Source organism: Delphinus delphis, chromosome X (assembly GCF_949987515.2).
Source record: "Delphinus delphis chromosome X, mDelDel1.2, whole genome shotgun sequence".
NCBI classification, from domain to species: Eukaryota; Metazoa; Chordata; class Mammalia; order Artiodactyla; family Delphinidae; genus Delphinus; species Delphinus delphis.
The window spans coordinates 41,458,054-41,475,432 of NC_082704.1; the positions used below are offsets into that span (position 1 = coordinate 41,458,054).

General features: G+C 46.8%; 1 protein-coding gene across 1 annotated transcript in view; it reads right to left on the reverse strand.

Moving 5' to 3' along the window:
• The window catches only part of DRP2 (dystrophin related protein 2), a 40,704-nt gene that overhangs the window by 6,474 nt on the left and 16,851 nt on the right, over window positions 1-17,379 (reverse strand). The window contains exons 13-22 of the mRNA XM_060002493.1: window positions 16,125-16,282; window positions 15,613-15,779; window positions 13,633-13,744; window positions 12,243-12,379; window positions 11,856-11,921; window positions 11,526-11,591; window positions 10,493-10,636; window positions 8,468-8,705; window positions 7,179-7,299; window positions 6,576-6,860 (exon numbers count right to left, since the gene is read on the reverse strand). Coding sequence (XP_059858476.1) covers window positions 6,736-6,860; window positions 7,179-7,299; window positions 8,468-8,705; window positions 10,493-10,636; window positions 11,526-11,591; window positions 11,856-11,921; window positions 12,243-12,379; window positions 13,633-13,744; window positions 15,613-15,779; window positions 16,125-16,282 — 1,334 coding nt within the window. The 3' untranslated portion in view covers window positions 6,576-6,735. The remainder of the gene's footprint in view (window positions 1-6,575; window positions 6,861-7,178; window positions 7,300-8,467; window positions 8,706-10,492; window positions 10,637-11,525; window positions 11,592-11,855; window positions 11,922-12,242; window positions 12,380-13,632; window positions 13,745-15,612; window positions 15,780-16,124; window positions 16,283-17,379) is intronic.

The following is a 17,379-nucleotide window of genomic DNA, read 5'->3' on the forward strand; positions in this document are numbered from 1 at the left end:
GGGAACTCCCATAAGCCTCGTGGCAAAAAAAAAAAAAAAAAAAAAACAAAAAACGAACAAAAAACAGATACTTGTATTGCCTGTGAAAACTTCCTTAAAAACCCTGGGCCAGTTTGGTGATTTTCAGCTATGTTAAGATTTTATAGTCTGTATTCCTTAAGCAATAAATAAATTCCTTAAGTGGATTACTGTCACTTTATTAAACAGCTCCCATGATAAGTACATTCATATCCAAAAGGAAACTGGTAAGACAAGCAATAAATTCTGCAGTTAGGAAATTAAAGAAGATGCTGTCAGCACTGGGACATCCTTCTAAAGAGCTCTTAGGATAACTCCTAATGAACTAAGCAGATCATCTCATATTCACCATAAATCATTGGGATTTTGAGAGAAGGTACAGAGAAGTAACAAAAATGGCAGCTCCAATATTTGCACTGAATTATGTTGTAGTGGAAGGAGCACAAGGTTGGAATCCTGGCTCTGCTACCTACCTTGGGCAAGTCCCTACACCTCTTAGAGCCTCTGTGTCCTTATCTGGAAATCAAGGGTGATAATGCTTGTCACCAAGAGACATCTGAAGGTTTTCTGGAAGTAGCCCAGCTAGACCCAGGTCTGGTCCCAATTGATGAAGTCGGTGCCACTCTAGGAAATGAACCCCCAAGATTTCTCTGCCACTTTTAGTTCTCTCATTCCAAGTTGAAGGTAATAAGCCAAGGGCAGAGAAGGGGAAGTCAGTATGCATGGGCAGGGCCTATGGAGAAGGGATGAAGGCAGAAGGAATGCTGGGGACAAATGCAGGGAAGAAGTGGGTCTAAGGGCGAGAGACATGGACAAACAAAATGAAGCCAAGATTAGGAGAAAAGTTAGAGGATAGCTTGAAAACCAAGATGGTTTTTTGAAGTTTTTTTTTTTCAGAAACCCAAAATTTAAAAGATGAGAAGAAAGAATAGGGAAAAGGACTTGTCAGAGGCAGAAGGTGGGGGAAGAGGCAGGGTTTGAAAAGAAGATAGACCTTTCCAGATGAAGGATGGCATAGGACTGGGGCAAAAACATAAAAAGTACCCTGGGGATGTGGCTGGAGAGACTGAGGCCGGAGAGAGTGGCACATAGACCACAGGTGGCATCCAGGGGTGAGAGAAGTAGAAGAGCCCTAGTCCAGCCTCTGTCCAATACTGTAGCCCAAGAGCAGCCAGAGCTCTGCTGAGAGGCAGTGGGGAAGGGAAGACAACGGGAAGGAGCAAATTCGTGTATCTGTGGTGCCCTTCTGTTCCCTCTACTACCACGTCTTGTAACCCTGGGTAACTGCTTCACCACTGCCCTCCAGTCACCCAAGGCTTGTTGCCGCCCTGACTCCCTCCCTCCCCCAACACACACACGTAATATATCATGAAGGTTTCCTTTTCTACAGCTCAGTGATTGTGACTTTGGCATGTTACAGAACTGCACTGTCCAATATGGTATCCACTAGCCATGTGTGGCTTTTGAGCACTTGACATATGGCTAGGCCAGCCTAGGCCAAATTGAGGTGTGTCTTTCCACATAGGCAAGGCTCAACTGCAGGTGGCCCCAGGCCTTGGCAGAATGCCCTGTGATCCTCCTGGAACCTGGGAAGACGGGCAATCTCACGAGGATTTGAGACAAGACCATTTCTCACCTCCCTGTTTTGAGGGAGGCTGTCATGGGGCAGTTTCTCATCTGCCTCCCTCATTCTGGTGAGCATGAGACTTTCTGCCTGCCTCCCCACTCCCCTACCCTTGCCCCAGAGGGTCCAGCTGCAGGCCATAGAGCTGCTTAGCAGCGGTGTGGAGTTGGTACTCAGCAACATGGTGTCCTGCCATTCATGTTGCATGTCATCTGGCCCCTTTTGTTTCAGTGTCATCCTGTGCAACAGCGACATGGAACGGATCCCATTGCTGGTCTTGCTTTTGCTGTCTCTAAGTAATAAAGTGCCTGGATGTATGTGGGTTTCCTGTTCTTTTTTACCAGTTGAAATCTGTCAGCTTACTTGACAATTTCCAAGACTTAGTAAAAAAAGAAAGAATATAAAATATCTCAATAATGGTTTTATACTGATTACATGTTGAAATGATAATACTTTGCATATATTGGGTAAAACAAAATATTAGTAAAATTAATCTCACCTGTTTTTTACCTTTTTAATATGGCCGCTAGAAAATTTAAAATTGCATATGTGATTCACATTATATTTCTGTTGGACAGTGATGTTATAGATCAGTGAAGAAAGAAAAATTGGTGGTGGGGAGGAGGGACTGACAGGGTTTTATTTTGCCAGAAAATGGCATTAAAAAAATAAAACTATCGCCACCAATTCACAGGGACATTTTAACACACACCCCCAAATATATAACCATAATCTCAGAATAAAGGATAGACTTTTAAATTGATTATATGTAACTTTATGGAAACTCACTGCATTGTCCAGATTTTTCTCTTAATGCTTTAGGCTGGTGAAAAATTCCTCAGATTGATGAGGATGGTGTTGAAGAACCATTGCTACAAAGAGCTCATCCCATGAGCTGATAACTAGCTAATTTGTGTGGGGCTTTGAGAGGCGACCAGTCCAGGTAACAGTGGTGGATGGGGCTAGTGGGGGGTGTCTTCTTGTCCTGTAGGTGTTGGACTCTTCTGGTGGCCTATGTTTTGCAGTGTTCCTGTGGCTTCTTGGCCCCACCCTCTTCTCCCACACCCAAATAAGGTAAAGATGTGGAGTGTCAGAGTCAAAGAGTGTAACCAGAGGAACCAAAGTAAACAAATACGAATTTATTCTTTTCAAAGCAGAATTTACGGGAAAGGGGAAAAGCACCACAGTGAGTGGCAAAGTTAACTAATTTGTCTCCAGCCCCACCCCTTCATCCCAAACTTTTCTAGACTTGTGCGCGGCCCTTGCCACTTCCCCAAATCCCATCCTTGTGACCAGTCCTTGCAGCCAGCGAGCAGCATCGCAGGCTTCGGTCTGGCCTCAAGACTTCCCTGGGAACAGCAAGGACATTGAGCAGGTGCCCCTCCAAATGCGGCAGCTGTGGGAGGAGATGGAGACTGGGAGCTGAGCCCTGGCCTTGAGCCTTTCCCTCTCCCACAGTCATTGGTGTTTAAAGAACAAGAAGGAGCTGAAGTATTCCTTTGTTCTCAGGGCCAGATTTTGGAAGGAAGGCCCAGAGACAGAATTGCCCAGCTGAGCAGGTGAGTCTCCACAGCCCTAGGGCAGGGCCCCCACTTTCTCCTCCAGGACTGTTCATCTTAAGGTAGCTACTTTCTTGGTTATCTGTCACCTATGTCAAGGGAACTTTGATGAGAGTCTTGGCCTGAAATGGTCTCGGAGGTCGTGAGTCTGCCATTGAGAATGCCTCTTCAAGGAATGCTCTAGCCCAAAGCTGACTATGGAGCCCAGATCCCAAACACACACCTCAAGCATCATGGGTATTCCTTAAAATTCATCAGGAAGGAAACCATCTCCCAGGATTTGCCTCTGCTTGGCCTCAGGGTTTCGCATTACCATGGCCTGCCAGCCCAGCTCCTAAAGTACAACAAACTCAAACAGGTTTCTCTACAAGGAAATATCTCCAAACTTTGGGCCTGGAAGGAAATGGACATTTGAAGGTCTTTCCATTCTGGAGGGAAGGGTGCATATCCTCCTGGGTAGGACCCTCTCTAGGGAACCATACAACAAACAGCCTGATGTCCTCTAGCCAGTCAGCCTTCCTTAATAATTTCCCAGTCAACCTGACTCCACTCTGCTCTCACTAGAAGCAGAGGCACCCTCATAATGGTTTTTTGGCCTCTACCAGATTCTGTCGAGAATACATTACCTATCAATCCTAACTGTTCCCCGATACTATTTGACAACAACCCCAGCAAACACATTCCTTATCGCTGATGCTAATCCCACAAGCCAGGGGTTTTCATTAGGTTGCCTACCCAGCAACTCCCTTCACCACCCTTCCAGTACGGGGCCAAAAACTACGCAGCATCACACACAATACCTCTAGGAGACAACATACACGACAGATGCTTAACAACATGCAACACATCTCCGTAAATCCCACCTTAATTTGAATTCACAGTGCCCAAAGACCCGTTTACCTCACTGTGGGAAAACTCTCCGCACATGCTGCAGTGACTATCACTGGACTCTCAAGCGATATACTCACCTTGGGCATCAAGGTAAACCCAGGACCACTAAGTGTCATTGACCCTGTTACTGAGAATTCAACTCTTGACTTGCTGCTTCAGTCTACCTATAGCACAAATCCTACATAACGAGATCTACGTCTTCTCTACCATGGCCTACTGCAGTTGCCACAGGCCCTCAACAGCCCAAGATCTCTCATGTGGAGTAGCAGTTAGGAAAAGGATTTTCCAGGACTTTCCTGGTAAGATTGTTTCATAACCTCTGCCCTCTTTACCAGCTGAGCAGGTAAGTCTCCACAGCCCTAGGACAGGGCCCACTTTCTCTTAGGCAGGCGTATGCCTCAAAGACCCTGAACTCTGTGTCCTAGAGCAAATTTTCTCTATACTATTCCTACCTACAATCTAGGCTCCTACAAATATAGCTCCCCCGCGCCCGACCCCAGTAACTGATGTCCAGGCTCTGTGTTTGATGCCCACCTGCCACCTGCTCACCATACATCACCAGTGCTCCTGCCCAGAGACCTCATGAGCTCTAAGGCAGATGTCATGATGAAGTCTGACACCCTGAACCTGTGGCTTAGTGCCCCCTGGTGATTCTAGAAGGAGGCAATCCTTGGCTTCTGGACCCAAGCCACTGCCTTCCCTGCCCAGCAGTAGATAAATCTACCTTCCCAGCAGTTCTACCCACTGGCCTACTGCTTGGTTATAAGACAGCACCCCAACCGTCTCACACCCTCCTGACCTTGGTATCAACTGCTACTTTCCTTAAGGCCCTGAGCCAGACTTAGAAACTGGAAGGGGCAAGAGGATGTACTCTGTGTCTTAGCCTGGCTATTTGTTCCTCCCTTTCTGCATGGGGTGAGTAGAGCTTGGATTTGTTCTATTTTGGCCTCTGAACCATTGTTTAGAGGAGCCCAGGAAGATTCACCCAAGGCCCACGTCTCCAGGGAACAAGGTGTGGAATGAATGAAGAGAGCAGAGTGACTCTTCCTGTTAGATTCCTCTGTGGCCACAGGCTTCTGTTGCTTTGGTCTTGAGGACAGCTCACCTCAAACATAAATGGAGAGACATCCTAGGGGAGCAGCCAGGAGGCATCTGTCTGTCCAACCAGAGGCTGGGACTAACAAAGAGCAAGGCAGAACATTAATACTTCAAGAGGTATTAGAATTTAATGTGTGAGTGAGGCCAGGGGAGTACTGATGTACAGTAGATATGTAGGATAGGTATGTATGTATATAAACTTAGGCAAATTAAGTCAATTGCAGGGTTCTAAGTTGTAAAGCTCCTTTTGGTAGAAAGCTGCCTCAGTGGGTTCTGACTCTGCTCAAAGTCCCCAAGCCCACCCCCCATCCCCCACCCCCACTATTTACTCTGAACAGTTTCTGGATAAAGGAATCATGGTGTATGTTGCCTAGGAAGACTTAGCTCAGTTTGAGGACTGGGTTCACCTTCCAGAGTTAGAAAGAATGGTTTTATGCAAAGGAAGGCCTTGCTGTTGTCTCTGTGGAAAGTGGCCAACTTCCTGATCTGTAGCCCGTGGATACTAGAAAAGGGCCGCTATTCAGGATGGCCTGTTGCATCTGCCTTCTGACTAGCTGGGGGATATCAGCCACCTCATCTGATTCAGCCTAAGAGAAAGAAGGGTCACAGCCTGAAAGGGTGTTGGGTGGTCACGCTCCTCCAGTCTAGAGGGTGGCTTCCCCTTCCTCACCCAAGGAGAAGACCCCCTTGCTGAGCAGCGGCTGGCCCTCCCCCAGGGCTGTGAAGGCCAACTAGAGAGCCAAGGGTGGCTTCAGCTGGGTTTCCAGAGCAACTCAGCTGGTCTCTGAGATGCTGAGGTTTTCAGGAAAGAGGAGGATCTGGGGAAAATATCTAAGCCCATAAGTATTTCTTTAATGTTTCCCAATATAAGGTGAAAATAGGAACCTGAATGAACTGTTTCCCCCCTTGAGAAAGGTCTGCCAGGGACTGAGGCAGAAGGAACTGAAGATATTCAAGGAGGAAACAGCATCTAGGTAGCATCGGGATGACTAGATCTATGCCTTTGAGCTGAAGTTATATGACACACGTTGCCCAGACTTTTTCAGGGGCACTTTGTGGGGGGAGCGGGAGTGTCTTCAGTGTCACCTCCCTGTGTTGGGCCAGAGAGTAGGGCTAAGTCCCGTGTGTTCACAGTGCTGGAGCCCTCGGGTCATTAGGCTCCCCCAAATCCATCATTCCATGGAGAATGGAAAGGGGCCAATGGGCACTGCTTCACTCTGCAAGGCAGCTTCTCTGCTCCCCATCTGAATGGCCTCCAAGTGCCATTAGCCTGGGCTGCAACAGAATTGTACTTAAGGGATTGATCTCAAACTTGAAGATTAAAGGGCACATTTCTAGAGTCAGAGGAATCATGCCTCTCCCTCCCCCGGCCCTCACACACCCACCTCGCATACCATCGAATCCCTGCTGCTGCCTGGAGCCCAGATAACTCCGGCTGAGGAATGTGGGGCCAGTGGGGACTGGAAAGGTTAGGTGAAGGCTGAGGGAAGGCTTTGACCAGAACTGGGAGAGGACTGTGGACTATAGGATGGGGATCTGGTTCCATCAGGAGGCCAGCAGAGTGTTGGTAGTCACATCAGAACTTCGCACACTGGGGAAGGCATGGCGGAGCTTCTCCATAATGTCTTCCAAGCACAGGCTGACATCTTGGCTCTTTGACCCCACATCATCTGAGTTGGAGAAGAAAGATGTGGGAAGAGAACTAGAAATTCCCTTATGAGGTCAAGGGGCTGAGGTAGGATGCTGCCGGCTGAAGGTGAACCTATAGCATTTGTATCTTCCCGGCACGATGCTTAGGTACATATGAGGTACTCGACATACATTTGTGGAATAAAATGAATGAATCAGTCAATAAGCCAATCATCCCTGACCCTAAGCTCAAAGCCATGAGGAGAAACCAGTCCCAGCCCTAGCAGAACCTTAGTCAGGAGACCTGGGGCAAGACAAAGCCATGGAGGAAGGGGTTGGGAGGGGCTGGGGGAACTCACCTGCAGCTTGAGTGTCTGGAGTAGTCTGTCCCTTCTCCTGGGGGTGACTGCCTTCTGACTGCTGCGGAGAGGAAGCCAGGGACGAGCCTGCAGAGCCATTGCCATCCGATTCAGTATGTGGCTAGCAAGAGGTAAGGCATGACTTAAGTGGCTTTGCCTTCCTGACCTTACTTTGACAGACTCCCGAGCTTAGAAAGGTCCTTAGAGACATCATGCCCATCCCTTTGCCCTGGGACTTTAAGAAGCTTTTGGTGGTGCCCCAAACAGTGGTTTCCCCTTTCACGAAACTTCTTAGAATATTTAATTACCCGCTTTGAATACCCGCTTCCTTCAACAACATGTATCAAAGGCTCCCAGTTCTTCTAAGGATACCATTGCCCCTAAATATCTCTTGCTGTCATTTCAGCTATAATTAAGCTATTTAGAACTCAATTCCCTCTGGAAATGTAGAGTTGCACACCTGATCCTTGGTGCATGACATAATATCATATGTTAAGACCTCCAGGAATTCATCTAGAGGCCATCCCTTGGAGGATCTGGGGAAGAGGCACAGTGTGGTATTACCTGGTATGGATAATGACAATAATTATTCATAAATTATTCATTTATGAAATGTTTATTATAGTCCTGGCATCATTCCAAATTGTTTAAATGTGTTATTTCATTTGACGTTCACCACAATTCCATGAAGTTGGTATATTTTTATCCCTGTTTTACAGATGAGGGAACTGGGGCTTAGTGAGGCTAAGTAACTTTCCTAACATCCCACAGCCACTAATCAGCAGCACTACACTCAAACTCAGGGCTGTCTAACTCCAGAACCACACTACATCCTATACACTACCTCTCAAAGAGGAAAGCGGCAAAAAGTAACAAGTGATCCCTTCACAGCAAAAATCTTCCTCTTGCCAAGCATGTCCAAACTCGCTTCTTTCCAGCAAACATCAAAGTAGCAAAGTCAACGTTTTGGATGATTCTTTGAACTTTGTTCTTTCAATACCAGATTCAAATGGGTTGTGGGGAAGTGAGCCCTCAAAAGCCCTCCCTGTGCCCTAGGCCCCACGGTGGCTTGAGAGTAAACACACAAGGATGGAATGGAAGCTAGGTACAAGAGAATTGGCCAAGCGATGTGATATAGCAGCCCATTCCTCCCCCCAAATTTCCTGATTGCTAGCCCAGTTCTCTTTAGAAAGTCTTCTAACAGCCACCTCCCAGGAGCAAGGAGCACCTCTCCCCGGCCCACCTGTGCTCGGAGGCTGCTCTGATTCTTCCCTTGGCCCCAGACTCACTTGCAGGAGCAGCTCCCTTAAGCGCTGCAGCTGGGACTCGAGTTGCTTGTTGTGGTCTTCAAGAATCTGCATGCGTGTCTCCAGGCGGCTCTTGTGCTGCCGAAGGATCCGGGCCTCAGCCAGCAGCTCCTCATTGCGGTGGTCCTGTGCCACCTCGGCAGAGCCCTCAGCCAGGGTGGGTGCCTCAGCAGCCTCCTCATGCTGCCACTTCAGGCGCCTCAGCTCCCCCTGGAGAATCCTGCCAAGGATGGAGAAGCCAAGGCCAATGACCTTCACAGGGTATCGACTGTCCAGGGCTCAGTGGCCCCTCATACCTAGGTGTGAGCAATCTCTTTGCTCTCCCATCCCCACCCCCACCCCAGCCCCCAAGCCGTGCTTTTTTTTTTTTTGGTCGCAGCATGTGGGATCCTAGCTCCCCGACCAGGGATCGAACCCATGCCCCGTGCAGTGCTGCAGCGGAAGTGTGGAGTCCCAACCACTGGACGGCCAGGGAAGTCCATCCCAGCCATGCTCTTGCTTGAATGGCCATATCCACTTCCTCTCCAACACATATATCATTTACTTTGCCATCATTAGGCCACAGAGCAGAGAGAGCTGACATTTCATATAACAAATGTCTCAGGGCTTTGATGTACTGCTTCGGGGATTAATTCTGACCTTAAAATCAGGCAGAAACACAGTCTGCAAATAAATGAGGCATTAGGGCCACTGACTCACCTACTCCATTTTTAGATTTTTAGATTCCAGGGGAAGACATAATATAAACAAAGGATCACCCATCTTTCCTCTTCTCTCTACTGCCCTCCTCTTTGACCCACTTTAAACACCCATGTTGAGTCATCAAGGAAACAGATTCCAAAGAGTTGGTCTTTGGAGGACATTACTGTTTTTTTCTTTTTTGCAACAGAATCACTCTCTCCCTAGTGTTTCCCAGGGCCTCCCCACCACTGCTCTAGTGCAGTGCTTCTCAAACTATCCATAGCAAAAAAACAGGGGGATTTTTTGATCCATCATGGATCAATACATGGTCTGAATGTGCATAGCTAGTACACAGCTCACGCCACACATGACTTGCTGCCCAAATTCAACAACACTCAACCTGGCCTATACCCAATTCAAAGAAGACAAGTCCACTAATTACGTGCGTGGATATTGTGGCCATGTCAAATTGCTATGAAAATTTCTAAAAGTTTACTCTCTATTTATGTATTTATCTTGTCTTGAACCAGTAACAAATACTTTGCAGATAGGCCCTGTTCTAAGGACTTGCTAATCCAAATACAGTCTGTAGGCCTGAGGCATGGGCATCCTTTAGAAGCTGGTTAGAAGTGCAGGAACTACGGCCCCACCCCAGACCTTCAAATCAGAATCTGCATTTCACCAAGCTTCCCAAGTGACTTGTATGCACACTAATGTTTGAGAATTACTTTTCTGGGGGTCGTTATTGATTCTACTACACACCCCCAAGGTGTCTTGGATGCTCCTCAGACTCCTGCTGCCCTCCATGCTTTACAGAGGTCAATGCCATCCCCATAATCTTCTTCACCTTCCCTCTTCCAGTCCTCAAATGCTCTATGCAGTATCATCCTCCTCTTATTACTTTCACTAAGTGATAAGGACCTCTTTCCATTTCCAACAACTGAAAGTTCCTTGAGGGCAGAGACATCATCTCTTCTGTATTCTCTATGTTTGCATTCTCTCTGCCTGTATCTGTTGGGTACTTGGAGATATTTGGGTTGAGTTAAAAAGATTCAAATAATTATTAGGATAGCTAGCTTTTATTGAACACTTCCAATAAGACAGACACTGGCTAACACATTATATGCCTGATCATTTGATCTTCACAAGTGACCTTAAGAGGTAGGTACTCTTATCATCATCCCCATTTTACAGATGAGGAAATGGAAGATCACAGAATATAAGTAACTTGTTCAAGGCCACATAGCTAGGATGTGGGAATTCAGGACTTGAATTAAGCCGTCTGACTCTAGAACCCACGCAGATCTGTGCCATTGCCACACCTACCGGTTCTCATCCTCTAAGTGGGCCAGGATCTTTTCGAGCTCCCCTTTGCTTTCAGTGGCCATGCTGCACGGAGCCTGCTGTCCAAAGGCTGGCTCCCGGTCTGTAATGGGGCTGGAGTGCCGCAGCAAGTACTGGTCCTCGTCTCTGTGTGGGGGTGGGGAGAGGAAAGAGGGGCCCAGGCATTGAACTAAGAAACAGCTCAGGGTGTGAGTTCTCAGCTCCCACCTCAAGCCCCAGGAGACACATGCTGGAGGATTCCCTCTCTAAGATACATAGAGAGGGGAAAAGCCATGTATTCAGGTTTAAGAGGGATAAAAGTGTTCAAAGGTGGCAGGGGTCATTGTTGGGGGTAGTAGGAGAGAGTGTTTTCAGGATGCCAAGACTCCTGGGTTCTACTTATAGTGACCTGGGAAACAATGAGCAGGTCACTATAACATCTGTGATGTTCCCCCACCCCACCCCCCTTCGCTTTCCCATCCCCAGGGGAATTGTGGCCTGCCTGAGTCCCAGTCCCAGGGCTGGATTTATCCGTGTAGCCAACAATTTCTAGGTCCTCTGAGGAGGCCGGGGACCTCCCTAGAGATGAAGGGCCCCTTCTCTGGGCTATAGCACCAAGGAATCTCTCTGGCCACACTTCAGTCAAGTCCCTGGTATCTCCGCAGGGTTGATGTGGCACTAGATGGGGCATTGGCATTTTGAGCATAAGATAATGGCTCATTTCTGCAACTTTAGTTGAGGGTATATTCTTCTTCCCTCAGAGTTAGGAATAAAAGGATGGGATCTTGCAACAGAAAGGGACTTTGGCAGATGGCAGGGAGGTAGTTCATCCTTCATTACCCTGCTCAGTTGATAGAGGGCAGACTGCTTCTCTCATTAAATACTGTGCCCAGAAAGCAGACTTCCTTCCTTAGGGTGTCAGGGACCCTATCCACACACACCCCACCTCCCACTGAGGATATACCCTCCCCAAGTAGTGGTAGAAAGATCCCAAAGGAGAGCTATTCCTGGCAAATATGTATCTGTGAAAACTCACATGCTGTCGTCTGGGGACAAGCTGTCATTAAAGAAGGAGCAATTTTGACTTTCCATCTCAGCAAGCCTAGGAAGAAAGAGCAGGAACAGAAGGGAAAACAGTATGTGAAGACTGCTTTCATCTCAAGGACTGTAATCCCACAGTAGGATAATCACGTTTGGGGGGCTGTCCCAATTCCCCCTCCCCTGCCCCAAACGTTAGGCCTCGCTGGCTGCTGCAAAGCCCACTGTGCATGTTCCCCTGGCCCTAACTTCATTGTCTTTGCCCCAACTGAAAACTCCTTTCCCCCTTGGACTCCTTACAATTCCCCTCCCCAAAACCTGGTGGTACCTGCTGGCAAAATGCTCAATGCGGGAGTGTGTGTCAGCGTGTGGCAACATCGGGGAAGAAGCTGGCCTAGAAGAAAGCAGCAAAGACTCAGAAGACCAAAGACTGGGTAGCTGGGCAGCCTGTCTCCTCACCACCACCCTTCCACACCCCGCAACACCACCACCAAATTAGGGAGCTCCCAAGAGCTGATGGGAACAAGATACAGAGACTGGATTCTAGTCTGTTTCTCAGGTCAGATTCCTGGTCAGGCCCCAGCTGAACTGCCCTGTCACTAGTTGGGTTTGCCCTGGAAGACTGCCCTAGCCCATGTGAGACTCAGCCCCTTCACAGCACATCCCTAGGCTCAATGAGGATGCCTGCAGCCCCTGCTCAGCTACCGGTACTCACGTCTCACTGTAGTCAGCCTCCAGCACTGATTGCACAGGCAGATAACCTCGCTGAGGGTGTTTGCTGAAATAATGCTTTGAGCGGAATTTGTTCTTTAAGGTAGTGGCAAAGTCCCTCATGTTCTCACTGGATGTGGTCTGGGAGGAGACAAGATAGAGGGACTCACCCTAATGGGCTATTCTAGGGAGGTGTGGCCACTCCCCTGGAGCACGGACCATGACTGGTAGTCCACTCTTGTTCATATTTACCACACCTCGCTCCTAGAAAAAGATCTAGAAGGATACATGTCAAACTGTGAACACTGCTTGCCTCAGGGAAGTTAGACTTGAGGGGTGGGGAACGCACTGAGGAGAAAAAGGGACTTTGTTTTATACTTTAAACACCTCTATATAATTTAAATCTTTTACATGATCGTATATTTGTTAACTTTTAAATATCTTTTACATAAATTCTAGGGATGCAGAAGATGAGCAGGAGCTAGACAATTATCAGTCTACCATCTCTAGCCAGTTTCCCATGTATGACGTTAATAATGTTTATTTTAAAATGATAATAAAAGAAAAATAAAGGTCAAGGTCACTGCTTCCATTGGGTCACACATGTTTCTGTGTCAACAGAACTTGGAGAAGAGATGACAGCTCAGGGAGATGGATTATGGAGATGGGGAGGTAAGATGGGAGAGAGCAGTGGGGGGAGCTGGGGATATGCTTGGGACGTTGGGAGAATGTGTGCGGAGAGAGGAATAAAGGAGTTTAGGGAGCAGAGTCAGCTCAGGAAGCTAAGCCTGGAGGTCTGAGTCCTGAACATAGCAGAGGAGAAATTCTGTGGCTGGAGTTCAGGGATGCTGGGCTCAGGAGGCTATGAAGGGCACAGTTTCCAATGAAAGCCCAGTTGATTTTGGGGACCCAGGTAAAGAGCATACCCCCTTTTCACGCAAGAGACTGAGTAATGAAGTTGAGCACAAACTTTGGTATTGACTAGAAGGGATGGAAGCAATGACAAGGTAGCAGGTGAAGACCAGGGGACAGAAACAATCCAGGAAGCTAAGCAGGAAAAACTAAATTGAGCGATCGAAGGCTAGTCACCTGTAACTGCCTTGCTGTCTCTATTTTTTCCTGAGACTTCTCTCTGCAGGAGTATAGTGAGTGTCTTTTAGATGGCCAAGAATGTCCTGGGGTGCTACAGCCAGCTACCGCCCCGGTGAGGGTGAGGGAGAAGCTCTGCTAGAAGGACAGCCCTGGATCCCCCAAATTGGTCAATCACCAGGCCTGTTTGGAGGATGCTCCCCAACGGAGAGCAGAATACAGTGAGCTAATGCTGGACAAAATGGATCAAGCACCCAGAAGCTGAGAGTTACCTGCCCCTCCCGCCCAGCCCAGAGGCTCCATACCGGGGTGTAATACTCCATGATGGGATAATGAAGCTTGTTGCCCTTGCTGGCCCTGCCTGTCAGGAAGCAGGTCTGGCAGATGTCCACGTTAAATTGTTTCAGACTCCGATACCTTGGGGAAAGGAGAGGTGGTAGGAAACAGGATGCAATGTACTATAATGACCTCCCCCTCCCCCAAACATCCAAATATACACATACATTAAAAGGGGGTGAGGCATGGAACCATAACCTCCTATACGCGGAGCACTTAACCTCCTATGCATAGCAGTGATAGAGTCCTCACTAGATAACTAGTCTTACTCCAGAGACCACAAATCTCCATGAAATCACATGCTCAGAATCCCAGGAAGTTCGGGAAGTAGCCCTGTCTCACCATCTTTTTTAAAAGGAAGGGTGGGATAAACAACAAGCTCCTACTGTATAGCAGAGAGAACTATATTCAATATCCTATGATAAACCATAATGGAAAAGAATATAAATATATATATATATATATGTATAACTGCAGTAGAAATTAACACAACATTGTAAATCAACTATACTTCAATGAAAAAAATAAAAAATAAAAGGGAGGTTGGGACGGGGTAAAGAGCTCATTATATCAAATAACCTTCTAAACAAAGGTGGCCTGAAAGGGTCCAGTTTCACAGGTATGACCACCTTCCTTGGAGAAGGCACACTTTCAATATGAAAACAACTGATTCTATCAGCCGTGGGCAAGTTGGCTAAAAATTATTCCCCAAAGTTATTTATAATAATAACTCTATTATGACTGAATATAGACTAGCCCTTAAGATCCAATTCCAAAGCCTGATTGGACTGCGCAGACCTAATAGCATAGCATGGTGAAATGTCTAGACTTAGAACAGTCAGAGGATCTGATATCCTATCCTGGAGCTACACTAGCCAGAAGTGTGAACTCCACCTCTGTGCCTCATTTGCTTATAAAAAGCAGGGTGGTTGTAAAGAGAGTATGTGCTAGTGCTTTAAAGTGGTAAAAACAAGCATTTTATGATGAAAGCCAAATTCAGGGTAGCGGCTACCTTTGTGGGGACAGGAGGGAAATATAATCAAGGAAACTTCAAATATATTGTTTTATATATTATATAAAATATGTATATAATATATAAATTCGTAGATATATAAATATATTATATAATATATATAAATATATTGTAAAATATTGTTTGTTTCTTCAGCTTGATGGTGGGTGCCCACCATGGGGCGCTGGAGCCTGCTCATACAAGCTCACGAGAGCTGGTTGTTAAAATTTCAGGAATTTTCCAAGCCAGTTGTTAAATATAGCCATTATTTAAAAATTAAATTGTATAAACTCACAATTAAGCAAATGGTATTAAAAACAAAGGTAATAAATACTCAAACTCATCACTTCTTATTTCACTATTATCTATGCTCTCGAGGTTGTCTACATCTGTTATACCTGGTGGTGGAAATACTATAAATGGTGTGCAACTGTGTGTCTCTTCCTGACCTCCTATGGGTAGCCTGACACTGGCCACAGTGAGAGTATTTACATCATGGAAATTAGCCAATGCTATATCACGTTTCTCTTTTGCTCTCTAGAGAGTAGCACATTTGCCAGCACACATTTTGGTGCGTAGGTGTTCTCATATGTCAGGATGCTGGGGCTTCTGGGTTCTACTTAATGCTCCCTGAGAAACAATGAACAAATTACTTCCCTTTCTGTGCTGTTCTCCCACCCCACCCCCTTTTGCTTCTCTACATTTTTATAGGTCTGAATACTTCATAACACAACTAACAGAAAAAAATTTCATCATTTTTGAGTTTTTTAAAAGTTAAACATTCTGCAGTAGAAAGGATTATAACAGTATATCACAACATACAATAGATTAATTATAATTATATAATTATGTAATGCCCTGTTTTGCAATATATGGTTTATATGTAACATGGCCTATTTATTATTAGTATCACTCCAGCAGGTATTGCTTTCCCTACCTGAAACCTTTGATGGGGCACTGCCTACAGATAGAGCACTTGGTCTGATGCTTCACTTGTTCAGCAATGGTGACCCGATGCAGAACAGCCAGCCACACCATGGACTGGGGCTCCAAGTTGACCCATTCCAGGAACTGTGCAACTTCAATGACTGGCTTCCCAGTGCTCTAGAGAAACAAGAAGCCCAGTAGTGATGTCTGAGGCCCAGTGTCTTGTGCCCAGAATGGCAGCCCTCAGGGGAGGAGGAGAAACAGCAAGACCTGGTTGGACTCTGGGTTAGACTGTTCTCCAGAGGTGTCCACCTTCTACCCTGTCCTAGTTGACCTGGTGCCTTCCCCTCAGGACTCTGACCCTAAAAGCCCAGAGAACCCTCTGCCCTGTCACTCCAGCCCAACAAACTCCCTTGCATCTGAGTACTTCAGATCAAAAGCCCAGCTCTCAGTCCTCCCTCCCTTCTTCCCACCGTCTGTCCCATCATTCCTCCTTTCCTCCCTCCCCAGTTCCATACTCACAAAACGGAAGCAACTACGGACGCTGGGCTCCACGTTGCTGCCCCCAAAGGCCGCCACTTCCCCCAGCTGACGGGGCACCTGAATGGCTTCATGAAGCAGGACACCAAGGTGGCGTTGGTCACACTGGCTGCCTGAGTTGGCCACTTGGCTGAAGAGGTCTGCTGGCCCCACCGTAAGTCATGGCCAAGCCCGATACAGGAATGGCCAGAGAATTGGTGTGGGGAGAAAGAACAGAAAAAGAAGACAGGGAAAGAGCACATTGACTTAGCTAATGACTTTTGAAATTGGAATACCTAAAGGTCCATCCCTGACCTTCTAGAAGTCCAGGTGTTCTAAAAGCAGCACTCCTCTGGGTTCAGAGAGAAAAAAGTGAGTCAGACACAAAGACAGAGAGCGTCAGAAAGAGAAGGGGAGAGAGGGGTGAAGACAGAGAGCAAGCTGTGTGTGAGAGCGGTGCCAGACACAGATATGACACTGCTGGGAAAACAAAGTCTCAAGAAGAAAGATGAAGGGGTGTGGGATTCAAGGGTGCCTGAATATGAGTTGCAGTCAGTCTGCCCTATCCCCTCTTGTTCATGTAGCCCATGTAGTCTGATACTGCAGTAATCTCTCAGTTATCCACACAAATGAAAAGAAACACTGGCATGGATAATCCAAAAAAAGGGGATAATTCAAAACATTTGATCATCTAAGAATTCACTCTAAATCATTGTGGAACAGACTATGGTACTTATATATTTGAGCATGGTCTATATCTGCCCTTGTGGGAACTCCCCCGTCCCACCCCAACTTTAGAAAACCTCCTCCAGAGGTTCTTGTCTGTCCGTTTCATACCTCACCTAAGGCCCAGAAATGGAACAAAACCAAAAGGCAGAGGGCCTGGGGTTTATTTCTGGATCCATTACTGACTAGCTTGTGAAACCTTGGGTAAGTCATGAACCACTCTATGCTGCAGTTTCCTTACTTATAAATGGAGACTAAATCATCACTGTCCATCCCGTCTCAAAGGAACATTGGGAGAAATAAATTATATCATAGATATGAACATACTTTGAAAAGTCTTCTTCCCTGTAAATCTTTCCTAGACGGCTGTCCTCACTCTTCTGTGATCTGATATAGCACATATCCTTTGCCATTCAGATTATTCTAATTAGCACTCTAAAAAATGCTTTCTGTGTACTTCTGTATCCTCTTCTGGACTATAAACCACTTGAGGCAGGGACCATGTCTAACTGGACCTTGTACTCACCACATG